Source organism: Phaethon lepturus, unplaced genomic scaffold (genome assembly GCF_000687285.1).
Source record: "Phaethon lepturus isolate BGI_N335 unplaced genomic scaffold, ASM68728v1 scaffold52091, whole genome shotgun sequence".
Taxonomy (NCBI): Eukaryota; Metazoa; Chordata; class Aves; order Phaethontiformes; family Phaethontidae; genus Phaethon; species Phaethon lepturus.
This window is the reverse complement of record NW_010516540.1, coordinates 1-16,724: the sequence shown is the minus strand read 5'-3', so window position 1 is coordinate 16,724 and position 16,724 is coordinate 1. Positions and strand designations below refer to the sequence as shown.

At 36.8% G+C, this 16,724-nt stretch overlaps 1 protein-coding gene across 1 annotated transcript; it reads left to right on the top strand.

Moving 5' to 3' along the window:
* Positions 1–7,835: 7,835 nt before the first annotated feature.
* On the top strand, positions 7,836–14,143 carry LOC104627733 (phosphatidylinositol-binding clathrin assembly protein-like; the record flags this gene model as incomplete). Its single annotated transcript, XM_010296079.1, has 7 exons — positions 7,836–7,972; positions 10,820–10,895; positions 11,734–11,836; positions 12,022–12,115; positions 12,220–12,331; positions 13,394–13,500; positions 14,102–14,143. Coding segments are annotated over exons 1-7 (654 nt in total), but the record flags the coding sequence as incomplete, so codon positions are not given.
* Between the last annotated feature and the right edge of the window lie 2,581 nt (positions 14,144–16,724).

Genomic DNA, 16,724 nt, shown 5'->3' with positions numbered 1-16,724 from the left:
TTGTGTCTGTTTGTCTGTCTGTCTGTGTGCCGCCTAAAGCTGGGTGAACCTGCCTGGTTTGCTCTTCAAAACTTATTTTACACGTGGAGGGGGAGTGAGCTTTGTAACACCCTGTCGCGCCCGGGAAACAAAATATTCCAACCTTGTGAACTCCCGGTGAGAGCTTCATAGCTTATGTGCTGTGGATACAGTAGTGCTTATTAATTCGGTACCTGGGGAAGAGGTGGGTTAAGTGGTGTGGCTTTACCGTTGTGAGCGAGAAGTTATATTTTTAAGCTCGCTTCCGTCCTTCTGAGCATCTGGTGGAGTGCAGCCGTTTAAGTATTTCTAGCATTTCCCGAAGTATCATAGCTTTCTGTCTTAGGGCTCTTCAAACGAGGTAAAAAGACTTGCAGCGAGGTAAGGGGAAGAGCGAAGGTGGACCAATACATCTCTCCAGAATGAGAGGATGTTGCCGCTGATATATTTAAACTTAATATGTTAAACTCCTTTTTGTATACCAAAAGATGCAGAAAGCTACATTTGATAGCTACAAAAGTATCAGTGGCGTTGCTTTGCGTCAGGTTTTAGTAACTGGATAGCAATTGAAGTTACTGTTTGCTCGAAAGTGCACTGAATACTTCAAACCTTGTACATTGTGCAATATACCCATTCGCCATCTATTAAAAGTGAAATAAGTGTGTGTGTTTCCGTTAGTGAGAGGAAAGAAGACATGAAGCTTTGTGCTGATTTCTTCAAAGTCAAGAGAGCAGGCTGATAGTTGTGCAGGACTCGTTCAAGTTGGTGGTACTAAGGGGAGTCCACTGTTCAAGCGCTCGGAAGAAGCACACTTAGTTGTACGATTTGAGGATAGTTTGCCTCTCTGACACTAGGGCACTCGTCTGTTAATACAGACTTCTTGTGTGAGAGCTTTTGATGCGGATCAAATAGTTAAAAACAACCAGATCTATATATGTAATCTGTTATTGATCTGAATGAGTGGAATCCAGCTACAGTAGTGAATATTGCAGCTACTATGTTGAAATGAAAAGCCTTAAAACTGAGTAACTGATAATTTCCTCTTTTAAAGATATCTTTTCAAAGTTACCTTATTTTATCTTGTGTTGTGTTCTGCCTGTGGTAGAACAACTTGATGAGGCAATCCTTGAGTCCAGAAATGGCAACATAACAGGAAGCCAGAAAGTGGTGACAGTTTGCTCAATAGTTTGAAGGCTTCTAAAGCTTGAAAAATATAGTGTATTGTTTGAAAATATCCTTAAAATAGTGTCTACTATTTTACTAGTTACTCTCACAAAATAAGAAAATGGAAACCTGGAAAAACTCAGCTTGACAATAGCATAAACTGAGATTACCTTTTGATTATCAAATTCCTTTGAATATCTTTTGATACAAACCTGTTTAGAGCTGTCAATCTCCTGAAGGACCCCTTCTGTGCCAGATGAGTTCTGTGTTTTGGTGTAATTCACTTTTTCTCAGACACTTTCTCTTCACTTTGATCTAAGACAAACAAAAAGCGTGTTATTCTGACTTGGTATCTGAAGTAGAGGAATGCTTTCGTGGAGTGGGGAAAAAAAGATGTGAAATACATGTATGGTACCACAAATATCTCTGTAAGGGGTTAAAAAAAAATCCCAGTGAACATTCTTTGGTCTTCATTGCACATACTCAGGCTCTGCTTTTCAAACATCTGCAAGCCTTTGCATGGCACTTCTTATTTTTTCACTGTACACAAAACTTACTTGTATTAAATGCAAGCAGGTAACATGCTCGCTTAAATACTGTAATCTCCAGGAAAAACCACACGATGTGTTTTGAAAGATACAGTGCAAGTACTATCCAATAGGAGCAAATTATGCAGGAAAATATGGCATGGTTTTAATGCAACACTGCTGGTTGTACCTTCTTCGCTACATGTGTGTGTCATTAAAAATACTACACCATCTGGTATTACTTGTAATTGCTGCTCAAGAAAAAGCTTCCCCAACACATGTTTTTGAGAGTTGCTGTAGTGCTGTTGGGGATTGTGGAGGAGTATCAGTTTGTGAACTCTATTGAGATTAATTCTTAAAATCCCTTTTATTACCAAGTTTCCTCAGCAAGAAAAGCTATAATATTACAGTTGGGTATTTATGGGAAGATGTTACACATGCAGTGTGTGAACTAGTATTTAAGAGTCTTGGGTTTTGTCTGGCTACTAACTGCTGAGTAGTACTTGAAGAGCAGAAAAAATCCACAAAAAATCAACATCTAAGCAATGTCAATGGGAATACTTGGGGGGGTTTCCTTTTAAAGTAGGTCACGATGTCCTAAATAAGTCAGTAGACCTATTTCTGTAGTATTTTGTAATATTTTAGGGTAACACAAAATATTATACAGAGGCTCATCTTTTCTCTTAGTGAAGCACCTGCAGGTCTTGTCCCTTCTTCCCCAGTGTGGCTTCTCTCACCTTCCCTCAGCCTTCTGAGTTTGGGTTGCAGTGGAGTGGGGCTAGATTATGCTTTTGGTAACATATCTCTTCTTGGCTAACTATTGAAAACCCATGATAAAAAAAAAAAAAAATTAAAGCTGTAACCGAGTTGGTAATTGGCAGAATAGACTTGTGTGTAGACCACAATTTAGAAAAATACAAACCCCTAAATTAATTGCATGTTAAACTTTTAAGTGAACACAGCAATAAAGGAAAAAACAACTTCTGTTGTTGTATATAGCCCACTTAAGAAGCACAGGGAGGGGAAGGTAGTTTATGTTACTCATCAAAACTTAAAACTCCTATACATACACAAGCTTTGGAAATCTTGTATTATCACTTCTTACTACAAAGTTGTATTATGTAACAGAATTAGGCTCTTAAGCCTTTTGCTTTAGGAGAAAGTTCAGGTCTCCTCCAAATCATTGCAAACTTTTAAGTTTTGCCAATAATACCACATTATGACTACCACAGTTTTGGGGTTTTTTTTTGTATCCGCCACTTCTTTCTTTTGGCAGCTAGAGCTCATGACTGTCAGGTGAATGCTGATGCAGTGTGGTTCTTGTGGAGATGTGCAAGTTGTAAGAAAAACTCTTGAACTCTTCCACAGGCAGTAAGGTTGCTGTCTTTAAGTTGAAGCTCTTTAGTAATCTGTGAAATTTTCAGTACAGTAATTGAGTAAATTTAACTTGAACAAAAAAATCGATAATGTTGTTGTAATCTGTAAACGTGGGTTTTATTTAGCAATTGTTTAAAGCTTTTTAGAAACCTTGATGGGCCATCATGTATCATTGTTTAGTGGGGGAGTGGGACAATTGCTTTGCTTCTGGTAAAGTAACTCTTAAATTCAGATTTAGTGATTATATAAGTGAAACTTAAAGATTGCTATCAAATCTGCACTGTAAGAGCACATAAGCATAAAACTATTTTCATCAGCCAGGTGCTGTCTTTTTAATTAAGTCTTCCAGCAAGAATTCCTTAAGCTACGTTAAAAAAGTTTGCTGGAGTGGCTATTCTGTTTTATGTTTTTGTAATCCATAGTTTATGGTGCAACTTCCAAAAAGAAAATGTAATTTTTTTCCAAGACTGACATGGTTAAGGAAAGTGTTCTTAATTCTTATATCTGTCTTAGAGCAGTTTCAGTCCTGTGACAAAATGGGAGAAATATAGAATGTTAAACCATTATGGTTGTCTTTATGTATTTACAGTTCTCTCTCAAGACATATTCCTGAATCAAGAAAATTATTATTTGAAAAGTATGTCAGTTCAGTCTTGATTAGTGCCTGGCTGAGAATTTTCCAAAAACCTGATTTTTTTTGTTTGTTTGGTTTTTGTTTTTTTGTTTTTTTGGTTAATATCTGGATTTATGCATGCTATTCTCTGAAGAGCTGTATGGTTTCATAGATGATGTGCTAGTATTTCAGATGAGCTGTGGAAGAGAAATCCTCATTACTCTTTCTAGACAGTAAGATTTCCACAGCTCTTCCAGGCTGCTTGAAAACCCCTATGGTACTTTTCTGGTTTAAAGCTGTTTGATTTCCTCCCCCTGCCTTTTTTTTTTTTTTTTCTTCTTTTTCCCTTCTTGTGTGATGTTAACATGTTTCTAAATTCCATTCTAGAAATAGCACCGTGGTTTCACTTGCAGTTGAAATGATTCCTCTGGGTGACTGGCAAAATGCTTTGAGTTGCAAAGTGTTTATGTAAGTAGTGCGATAAGAAAATGAGGATCACTTGCCCTACACATTTCATTCCAGTTTTTGCTGCCGACACCCATATTATGGTTGCCCATCTGTCAGTCTCTCAGGTGCATGTGTTCCTTTATGCTTCCAGATGTGTGGTGTTAATAGCCTTTTTTCCTTCTCTGCTGCCAGCTGTAACAGACCCATACAGTTGTTTCGATGTAGATATTCCTATTGCAGACTTAGAAGAATTATTAGATAAATGACACTTGCTTTTTTGGCTATGTGTCTCAATTGCTAGAATTCAAATGTGATGCTAGCTTTATTATTACTAGTTGTAAAATAATAATTAAAAAGAATGCCCCGAGTAGCCTTTTTAAAGAGTCTCTTTAAATTTATATTTTTGCAATACGCTTTCCTGAAAGTCCACTTTTGGCCTATAAAATGCACTGAGATCTTTTTTCCACCGTTCGTTCTTTGTTCAGTATTTTAGAAAGGTTTCATTTGCCTAAGCATGTGTTCTTCGGTATTGGCAACTGTGGCTTATGTGTTTGTGCCTTCAAGGAGATTTTGAAACGAAAGACCACAACTGTTGTAAATGCCCTCAATAAAAATGGTCTTCAGGGGAGACAGTGTCTGTTGTCCTCAGCAGGTGTCTGAAGTGCATGGGACTTGCAGCTCACTCAGGCCCTCCAACCTCAAGCACAGCTTGAATGAGACTCTGAGTAGCCCTACATGTGTGAAATATTTCCTTTTGGTTGCTGTTTAAAATGGTCAGGCTCATGTCTTACAGAAGCAAGTAGCACATGCTGGAAAACCTTACTAGCACTTTTACAGAATTACTGGAACTGCATTTCTCAGTCACGTGGAACTACACCTGTGGAATAAAACAGTAATATATGAGCTTCTCAAATGCACCAGAGGTCTATCAACTTCTACTCTGTTACTGTCACTTGGCAGAAGACTTCTTTTAGTCTTGTGTACCAAAGCAGAAGGCAGTTGCTCCCTTCTGAAGGTAGACATCTGGATGGCTTTTTGTGGTGGTAAACCTTTATGATGGCTTGATAAGTCACAGCTTTTTTTTTATGGATCTGTGGCTTAAGGAGAAGTGATCAGTCACAGCATCCGATGCAGTTGCTAACAGCAGGATTTCTGTCACATTGTGCCTGAGCCAGGACTACAAGAACACATTTAGCAGCAGTCTTAGACATAAGTATATGCAAGGGATTTCCCAGGTGTTTCAGCATCATCTTAGGGTCTACTGGAACATCTGCTGGCAGACCTTAGCTTGAGGGAAGGTGACAAGACGGAAGTCTTTGTGGAGAGTGCTGGCAAAACATGAAGTAAGCTTGGCTAATTTGACTTGAGAGCAGAAGGTTTTTTGGTTTTAACCTGGATCTTCCCTTTCGGTTTCATGTATTATTTAATAAGCACTTTTAATATTGAAAATCTTCAGTGAAGGTTTTGACTTGCTTAGTGGTCATGTGAAGGAAAAGGACTTTGTGCAGAAATAATATTTTTGATAGGCTGTGTTGTCTGTGACCTCAGCGGATCAATGGAATTTCTTTAACTGTTACCTAGTGATAATGTTATAGGCATTGCTCTGTATAGATATTTTGGGGTGTTTGGGGTTTTTTTTGGTTGGCTTTTATAAACTGAGAATAGGAATTATAACTTGTAACAGTTCTGTAACATTTCTGTGCTTGTTGCAGACACTTCAGTTACTTGAAAAATACCGAGCAAGATCTAACAGCAGTGTCTTTATAATGCTTGGTTATAAACTGATTGATTTAGGAAGACTTATTTGCCTTAATGTATTTTGTGAGAATTATTTAGAAATGTCATAACAAAGTTCTCATTCAGTAGATGAGGCTGTTGAATTAAAATTCAAGTTTTCTCAATGTATAAATTTTTGAATCGGGACTTGCTTCATTACATTGGGCAATAATTGTCTATGGACTGTTTGGACTTTGAGAAATTTTAAAGTACTTCTTAATTTGACACAGCATCTGATGATGATACAGCTATGAGTAGCAAGCAGCATCTACCAGATGACTTGTTTATTGAGAATGTTCACATATGTAAATATTGAAATATTTTAATACATCAAAACCTTCTTGTTGAGTAGTATAGCTTGTTTAAAACTTCTTTTCAGTGCTCTTCTTTTTGTGCAGTTATTTCAGTGGTTTTTTTGTGTTACTAATAAGGAAGAAAGTTTTCATCCCAACTTGCATGTTTTCTGCATATTTAGAAACCTTTGACATCAGAATGAAATTAGTAACTTCTTAGAATTTGCATTTTATACCTTTCTACCTTGACAACATACTATCTAAAACTTTTTACTCTGTTAAAATTAACTCTTGTTATTAAATTATTCTAAACAGTAATCCTTGATCAAATTACTTCATTTTCTTAATAAACAAATCTTTAAGATACATCTGTAATATATTCTGTGTACTAGAACAGATAAAAATTCTAAGTGCAAATATTTCTATGAAATACTTTGTCCTAAACTATCAATGTGTGATCTCTAAGTTCATGTTTAAATTGCTGATGATAATGTAGTCTGTCCTCTACATACTGCTAATAAGACAAATAAGTTGGCCATTTCAGCGATGCAGACACCTCAGTATTCATTTGTTGTCCAACTTCCCAAGCACCCACCCTTCTTCAAGTACTGACACAGACAAACCACATAAACATCTGCAACCAACAGACTGCTCACAGACTTGGCTTAAATAAGAGGCCACAAAGGAAGCTTTTCAAACTAGATGTTTGTTTTACTGGCCTTGCCCAGTCCTTAAGGTGTACTTTGATCACACCTGAGCCAAATTTAGCTCAGAGAGAGAATAAATGTCTAATGTGCATGTCTTGAGGGGTTTAGAATAGTCCTGGATTCAGTTCTTTGCTCTCTTCTCAGCAAGTGCTTTCACTAGCATTCTCAGGTAGGCTTTTTTCCCATGTATCTGCTGGAGCCTGTTATGGTCTTGTACCAGTACTAGGGAGAGACTTGAAGTTCTCTGTCTCTGACTTCCCAAACTAATGTTCTACTGTTGAGTTTATAATCAGTCTTGGACAGAAAGAGTTGTTTTGGGTGTTTTTAATACAAAAGCCTGAGACCTGCCATGATCCACCAAAAAACACTCAGTAGGTGTGTAGATGCAAATTCCTGCTCCTGATTCTTATAGAAAAGAGGCTTATTACAGGTTTGTAGCATCTCATTTGCTGTCATGTGTGTTAGTACTCTGGCTTAGGTCTGAGTTGCAGGGTACTTGCTGCTTGCTGATCTCATGAGATATAGATGTCTCAGCTTTTCCTTGCTTCTCTGATCTTAATTTTTTTTGTTAGATTGAGTGGCTTCAGGCATTGAGCATCCAGAAGGTCTATACTGGCTTTTGGACAATAATTTGGACATAGAGTTTCCACTGGAGCAGGTTATTTATTGATGAGATATTGGGACTCTATAAAATTATTGAAATGCCTTTGAAGTTCATACCTGGAATCTTTCAGTAAAATGCAGTGAATTTGAGCAAGGAATATAAAATAGTTCAATTATTCCTTAAACAAAGAACTGAAGTTAATGCATCCAGTATGAATTCTCATGTAAAACCACAAAATATCCTCTTTGAGCATATAACTAATTGTAATGCTTTGATTTTTTTTTTCCTCCTTCTTTAATTTAGATCTAATACAGTGCACAAATGAAATGAATGTGAATATTCCGCAGTTGGCAGACACACTCTTTGAGAGAACTGCAAACAGTAGCTGGGTTGTAGTGTTCAAAGCTCTAATTACAACACACCACCTCATGATGTATGGAAACGAGGTAAGACATGATTAGGTCTGTTAAAGTGTCCTTGACAGTGTTTTAAAAAATTGTCTCAATCTATGAAGCATTAGATATGTACTGCAATTTTTCAAATTTCTTTGTTTTTCCTCTGCTGATGGCTGTAAAGAACTTCTCCAGAGAAGAAAAAATTCCTTCATTATTTCAATACTGAAGTACATCAGTGTTTGCAATTTACCTGCCAGTATCTGGATTGGGTTGTGAGAGAATGATGAGTGACCTTTCTAGAGTATAGACTTGAAAAACTTGTGATGGGCTTTACTTCATTAGGCTAGCGCTTATCAGTAAGAGCACAGCAAGAGCCTTGTTAGCACTCCATAAATGTGCAGCCAACCTGTTAACAGATAAGAATGCTTACTAAAGGGGGGGGAATATGGTGACTAGAATATTTGATCTTGCAAATCATCATCTAATGGGCTAAATCTTCATATGCTGTTGCCGTTAACATTCCTCCGAAACAGGTTTCTATTGCCTTTAGTTTACTTAAATTGTTTCATCACTATTTATGAAAAGCTTCCCAGACAATAACATGGCATTAGAAATGTAGCCTCTCTTACACAGTCCTTTCATTAAAAACTAAATTTTGTCTTTGTCAGGTGACAGTTTAGACCTGAACTTGTGTGTAGTCATTCACCTAACAAATAACTGTTGACTACTGGTAATATTGAAATGATGATTCTTAAAGGTGGCGCTTCCAGCCATTAAACTGCTCTGAAAACTTAGTGTTGCTTCCTCTCTCCAAAGCTCTGTGAACGTAATTGAAATGACCTGTAAAACATAGTGTGCTCTTTGTTAACACATCCCCAAGTTATTTATGTGCTTAAATTGTAGTTTCAACAGATAATAGGTTGAAATTAGAGGATAACACAAAGTAAAATTCACTGCTTGGAATTCACTACGTATTCCAAGTGTAAGGCTAAACTGAATGCTGTAAATCAGTTTGTATATTTTATTCTCTCTTCTTCCAGTACAGTTCATATCTACATACTGAGAGTTGGGGGGGGGGGGGGGGCCAGCTCCCTCAAACAGAACCATAGGTGGGGGGAAAAACAAAACAAAACTGAGAGTTGTGGGCTACCAGTCAGTATCTGTTTGCCCCTACAGTGTTTTGTAGTGGCAGAAGAGTTGAATTCTTATGTCTGTACCAAAACTGCTCCTCAGCTTTGAATGGGTGTGTTTGAAACTTGAAAAAGAGTTCCTTTATGCCTGCTGAGGTAGTGGGGCTGGAACACTAGTACTGTAATTTCAGGTGGAACATGAGTGTACTCCTCACTCTTCTAATAAAGAGGCCTTTACATTAAGAGGCCTTTTTCTTAAACAGGTAAAAAATTATCAGGTGTTTGACTTCTATTTTAAGCACAAGTAATTATAGCAGAAGGTCAAAATGTTGTCTGAGCAATCACTGTCTTGCAGTTTCTTGTTCAACATGATTACCTGTTTCTTGTGAAGAAGTTTTGGGTGAAGCGGGCTAAAACTCCTCTCACCTGTTCATTGTGCAATGCAAGACCCCTGACATCTGGAGAGTCAGAGTTAGCCTTGTCCCTTTTAAAATGAGATTCAGAACAGTAGCTAATTTTGAAATGTGTATAGACATCTTTTGAATGTCACTGTTCCGTTCCTGATCATGTTCCCACTATTTTTCTTCTTCTATATCTCTTTGAATGCAGTACTGAGATGTACAAAGACCAGATAAATCGACTGGAAAACAGAATAAGAAGTAAAAACAGTGCCAAAACTGTTGGTAGGCAAGCTGCCTGTTGTAAACTTGTGTGAGATCCGTAGTTATAGGCTGAGAAAACATTTGGAGTTACTCATGAGGTGGTATGCGACAAGTTGGGGAATCATTTGGGCCCCTTGCAAGGTGAAAGTACTGCTTTCAGTTTAAATAGTACTTGTGAGAAGGATTTTCTGTTGCTGTGCTAGGCCCTCATTAAAATTCCCAAAGAGCAAGTGTTACACTGAGCCTGACTGAAAAAACGCTAGTTTTGCAGAGCGCAATAGTCCAAAACTGGCAGACAGGTGGATTTCCACCGTGGAGGGTGGAGGAAACAGGCCCTGTGTGCTGTAGCAGTAGAGGGATTCGGATCAAAGACGTAACAAGTCTCTTCAGCCATACTGATCATAATCCTCTTTTTATGGACTAAAACACGTAGAAAGAAGCAAGAAAGTCAAGAGGTCACAATCATTGGAGATCGGTGTGGAACAGTGGCAGAGGAACTTTTAAAACTACCTTGCCATCTGGATGTGTTTGTGTCTTGTGTTATTTATGGAGTCAGCTATTACTTGACAAACTTAAATGTTGTTTAGTCAAATGACAGCATTATTTTTAAGATAGTTATAGATAAAATTACAACCCCAGTGCTGCTGCTCACCACAGCTCCAGAAGCATTACTGTAACTAATTAATTTTAAACTTTGTAACTAAGCCTGTCTCCCGCTTCTAAAACAGCTGTAGAGCTATGTAAACCTTGGGAGCTTGGATAATGTGAGTGGTAATTTTGTTTTGTGTTTTCTAGCTTGCCTGTTCTGAACTACAAAATTAACCTAAGCAGCTTCCTTTAGGACTATTGGTCTTCTATTCACAGGCAGTGATATCTTTTTATTTGGTTTAAATTTGTATTTTTGCCAAATAGAGTTTTGGATTTCAGAGGCTTTGCTAATGAGTAGCTTCCAGTTTTCCTTGAAATTTTTCACTTTTAACTAATTTCTGTTGTTGGTAGACGTTACTAGAAACAGTTACCAGGTAAGTGTAGTTTTCCTGTAATATGCTTAAATGTTTTGACTCTCACAACAATGATGGTCTCTATTTTTTTTTCTTCACCAACAGCGCTTTATCCAGTATCTTGCATCCCGAAACACTTTGTTCAATTTAAATAACTACCTGGACAAAAGTGCCATGCAGGGTAAGGATCTTTCACTGAAGGAAATTACTGATTTTCAGGTCTGTGATAGTGCCTGTGGCGGTGTGCTCTAGGAGCCAAATCACATCTAAATGAAAGGGCATTACAATTTATATTGCACGAGGCACCAAACAACCAAGAATGCAGACATCAGGAAAGCGAGATTCTGAGTTAGCTAGCTGAGTGCTAGAAATTTGTCTGTAATGTATGTATCATGTGCATACACACCTGTAAATTTTAAAAAGTGAACTCTTAATGCTGACTAGAATAAATCTGATTAATATTAGCACAATGATACATTTTTTCCGTTGCATTTTAGTGTCTTAGGAGTAAATGTTTACCGTTAAGGTGCATGGAATGATAACTAGGATGTGCCACATAAACAGTGAGAACTCCTTCAAATCTCTGAGAAGTCTTTTAATTACTTGCCAATGGTAGAAAACACTTTTGTGTTTTTATGCAGTTTTTGAGGCATTGCAGATAAGTTACCAAAGTCTTTAGCATTTTTACTAGGAATACATTTTTTAGTCGGATTTCAAGAACATCTCAATAAGAGCTGTTTGGTTCTTCCCTAATATTTTATGGTTGGTTCTTGCCTGATATTTCAGTGTGTTTAGTCTCATAATTGCAGTGAAGCTTTCCTAATCTTACTGAGTTGGGAAGAAACTGTAACATGACATCTCAAGGTAGTGAATCTCAAGACTCTGGAAAGTGAAGTGCCTATAAGGGCTTTTTATGCAAGTTGATGTAACATGAGCTAGTAGGAGAACAGTTCTTGAAAAAAGCTTAAAAGAAACAGTACCTCTTCAAAATGTTTAACTTACAAATGCTTAACTTTTAGGTTATGATATGTCTACCTTCATTAGGCGATATAGCAGATACTTGAATGAAAAAGCACTTTCATATAGACTTGTAGCAGTTGACTTCACCAAAATGAAAAGAGGGTAAGACTATTACTGCTTCTTTTATTGGATCTTTCATACTGGGTGTGGAGGGAGGTACCAGTTGTTCTTGAGCTTATCATAGTTTGGTGTTCCTTTTGGCCCTTTGAACAATATAGTATTGTTGAAACAGCGTAATATGCTGAGGTCTCTTGGTAGCTTGTAAACATGTGTCTTCTAATCTGTAGGATAGATGGAGTGATGAGAACCATGAATGCTGAAAAACTTCTGAAAACCCTTCCAGTCATACAGAACCAGCTTGATGCGCTCCTTGATTTTGATGTAAGTACTTTAAGCTCAATGTTAGGTAACACCTTCTTGTTTTGAAGCGAGAGTTTCATTATTTTATTAAATACTAATTTACTTTCTCATTGCTTTCTACACAGGCAAATCCAAATGAACTAACAAATGGTGTTATAAATGCTGCCTTTATGCTCCTCTTTAAAGATTCCATTAGACTTTTTGCAGCATACAATGAGGGGATTATTAATCTTTTAGGTATGTGAGAATTTTTTTAGCTTTTTAACTTTTGTGAAAGATATTGAGAGAACTAAAGATTCTGACTGCAATTTCCTAATAGATTGTCTCTGCTCCATTAAGCCTGTCTTAGTTTATAGGCTTAAATATACGCTTAGTTATAGGCTTAAATATACGCTTCTGCCTTGAAGAATGCATCTTGAAACAGAAGTTGAGATGAGGGGGTGACTGGTGAGACTAAAACAAAATACCAAATGTGCAGTGGATAACCTTTGGCAACTGGACTGTAAAAGTATTTGGGAGGTACCTGTTATTTTGAGTATTTAGTATAGTCACAGTATGGCTGACTTCTGGTTTCCCATACTTTCTTTGTAGCTTGATTTTTCACTTTTACCTGGTACCTGAATCTACATGAGTCTAGTAGATGACATGTAGGATTTTTTGTTCAAGTGATAACCTCTTAGCAAAGACATACAGTGGCTATTTTAAGCAAATTTCTGAATGAAAACATCTGATCAGTTTGTTCTGTTAATCCACTAGTTTTTACTCAATGAATTATCTATGAGTATATACAGCAAAACCATAAAAAGTGAAGGATGTGGTTGATACTCCTTTTGGTACGTCAGTTCAGTATATGAACCACTTCAGTAGCCATTCTATGTCTTTTGGATATTAGGCCCTTTTAGAAACATCAAAACATGTCGATACAGGGTCTAAAAATGTAAATAAATACCAGGAATGTTTTTAAATTATGAAATAATTTGCCTCATTGCCAGCTAATAAGATGACTTCTTGAAAATATTCCCCTAAATACCTAATTTAACAATTGCAGTGGTTCACATCCATGCTTAATAAAGCTTCGCATTATATTCTAATGTACTGAAATAGAAAAACATTTATTTTTCTATTGACCGACTTATTACAAAAGGTGTCAGGTATTCTTCTAAACTTTGAAATCTGAATAACTGAGTTAATAATGTCAGTTCTCTCCGTAAAGCTTGTCTTGAATTAACTTTTATAATGCTGTGTCAGGTTTTTGCTGGGGAGGCTGTTACCTTACAAGAGTGTTATTTGCATCCTCAGAAAGATATTTTGATATGAAGAAGAACCAGTGCAAAGAAGGCTTGGATATTTACAAAAAATTTCTAGCCAGAATGACCAAATTGTCAGAATTCCTCAAAGTAGCAGAGGTAAATAAATTTATGTCTATGAAAAAGATATCATTCAGCTGTCTGTACTGCTACGGTAGTCTATATTCGTAATAACAACTTCACAAACAGATTAATGTTTGCTTAACTTCACAATACAAGGAAGTATTTTACAGATTAGGTATTTTACAGACTGTAGAGACTCATTAACATGAAGTGAGATTAGATTCGTGGGTATCCTTTTTATTAGCCAGACAAAACAGTACACTTGCTGAAGTGTTGTTATGTCATGAATGGCCCAAAATGTATGAACAGAGTGTTACAATGTATATATGTATCTCCTTTACTGTAACTGCTCAAAATGGAAAAGTAGTTCCAGTAAGCAACGTGGGTGTTCCTAATGCTCCTTGTAAGCTTTTCTGCATGAAAAAATTAGGCTGGATGAAAACTTAGGTTTGCTTTGAGATGCAATGAAATGCACTTTTAATTTCTAAGGTGTATTCCTAGTGAAACTCATAGCAGTTCAAAGAGTTACAAATATCCCTTCTTAACGTTAGTTTCTATGTAACATCACTGTTTATTTTCATTGCCACTGCATGTAGTAATGTACTTTTTTTTTCCTTCTCTTTTTCTGTAAACCCAGCAAGTTGGAATTGATCAGGGTGACATTCCAGATCTTACTCAGGTCAGTGTACATATCATACTGATTAACCTGGTTATTTTGTTCTTTCCATTTTTAAAAGTTGGTGTGTATCATAGTAATCATTAATCTCAAATGTATTCCTTTCTATGTTTTGATGTAGGGGAAATATGTATAGTGACTTTTCCCATTGATTGAATGTACTCAGTACTTGCACTTTGCAGTTCTTAATAAGACTTTTTTGATTGTTTAAAGCAATAAAACTCACAGAAAATGTTTTTCAAGAACTTCTGTGTTTTATCACAGAGGATTCACTGGCATGGAAGCCACAAGCACCTTGCCATGCCTTGAGGAAAACCTTCCATTTCACTGTAACTTAATGTCTTCTGATACACTTAAACATTACAGTTAGCTAGTTCAGTCAATAATTTTTTTCTTTTCCCCTGAGGTCTGAATAGACTTGGTGTTTCTATATCAGCACTTAACACTGCATTCAGTATTACTGAGTAGTATGAGGGACATGTGCAATACAGGTTGTGCACTGGAACTTTTAGTCTAAAAAGCAGAATGCAGGGGAAGACCTTCTAGTGAGGATAAATTGAGGGGCAGCAAGGAGGTGAGAAAGGTGGTTTGACCTGGTGAACAGGAAATGCTGATAGTCCACAGAGGGGCACAAAGTTACTCTTTGCAAGTTCCTTCAGTTCATAGGGATATTGTATTTCTAACCTAGGACCAACGCAACAGGACAGAGGTATTTGTTATTCTTTCTGTAGCTCAGAGTAACCTGATAGGTAGAATAAATGGCAATCTGTCGGGGGAACTTGGGCAAAAAACTCCAAGTGTCTTAGAGGTCTAGAGTACTGAAGCTGTTCAAGAGGAGTCAGTGTGAAACAGTTAAAATCTAATGTGTAAACTTGGAACAGTTGCATCTAATCTTATAGTACTTTCAGGAAATGAAATTTCATGGGTTAATCGTGTAAAAATATATCAACTATGAAGATTTGCATATACTTCATCAGTGTCTTTAATATGCAAATCAAATCTAAACCACGAACTTCCATTGTCAGTGTTGTTTGTTACTGCCTATAGTATGATTTCCATCTGAAGTCATACATGTTTCAAAGTACAAACCTCTAATACTTGCTCCTAGCACTTAATATTAACCCCTTTAGAGAACTTCTAGACCTTTGTGGTAGGAAAGAAATATGACTGTAACCAGCATGGTAAGAGCAGATGATGAGTAAAAACAGTAGTTTGATGGGTTTTACTGCTGTTTGATCTTAGCATCTTGCTCTGTCTTTTGATTAGTACTGCAGTATTCAGCTGGTCTGTGTTATGCTACTCAAATGATACTCAAGTCTGAAGTTGTACTTCACTGGGTTTGTGTGCACTTGTCTGGTTAATTGGGTCATTATATGGCTCTTCAAAGCAAGGTTTTTTTGATTTACTGAGAATAGGGGATTTAACTTCATTTTGCTGCTTTTTATATCTGAAACTTTCAGTGAGCAAAACCCTTTATATCTACCATTCTCACAACATTTTTTTTCTAGTAGCTCAGCTATTTTGTTGTAAGTGCACTTAGACCTGAAAGGCAACTCTCTGAACTGTGGTGGTAGGTGTCAGCATCCTCTGTACTTTGGCAACTTCAGTGCCACTGCTAAGCATTCCACTTCCATAGTAAATTTCATGGCATTTAATAGGAGCTGAATAATTTTATATCCATTTACAGCTACGTTAAAAGAATTTGCTAAATTTCTTAATACTAGGCTTTCACAAAAATTTAATTTTCAGTGTGCCTATGTTTCTGAAATAAGTTCTGACAGGATCATGTCTTTTGTTTCTATTCTGGTCTACCATATTTAAATTTTTTTTTTTCCCCAAAACTTCGTTTATGCTTCTGGTATATATTCTGTTCTGGGTTATGCATATTTCAGAGTTTCCTGAAGCTGTTCCTGAAAACAGTGGTTTTATATCTTTAGCAGTTTATTATTACTGCTGCTGTATAACCGTTTTTCTCCCTTGATTATAATGTTCACACTACTGGCACTCCTGCCAGTTCCTATAAAGAAAATATTTTCCTTCGTAGGTGCCCTGTTTCACAATGATGTTGCTTACTTTCTAGTTACAACTTTCTGTTACTGTTTTTCACAAATGGCAGAGTCATTTTCCTCTGTATGGATGTTAGGCTGTCAGATGTCTTTGGGTGGGGGGAGGGAGACTAGGTCATAAAATACAGCCTTTTTCAAGTCAAAATGTCTGTATTAGCCCAGGCATGTTTTCAGATATAAAACAACTAAGAACTGTTAGCTCAAAATTTCATCTCTGATGTTTTGTTGGATGTCTGCAGCAATGAGAAAGCTCAGAGAAGTTACTGGTTTGTTTGGTTTAGGTTTTGTGGTTGAGGAGCTTTAGAGGGTTTTAGAAACAATAAGTATAGGATATGCTTTTCCATACAGATAAGTTTTAGAGTGGCCTTGAAAAAACAGTGAAGTCTAGGAAAAACTTTCTGGTGTTAGGGTGTGGTCTTCTGCTATTATCTATCTAGCTGTGTCATGCAACGCCTTTTGCAAACTATTGTTCCTCCTGAAAGGTAGAAGTATGGTTTTTTTTTTTCTTTCTCCTTTTC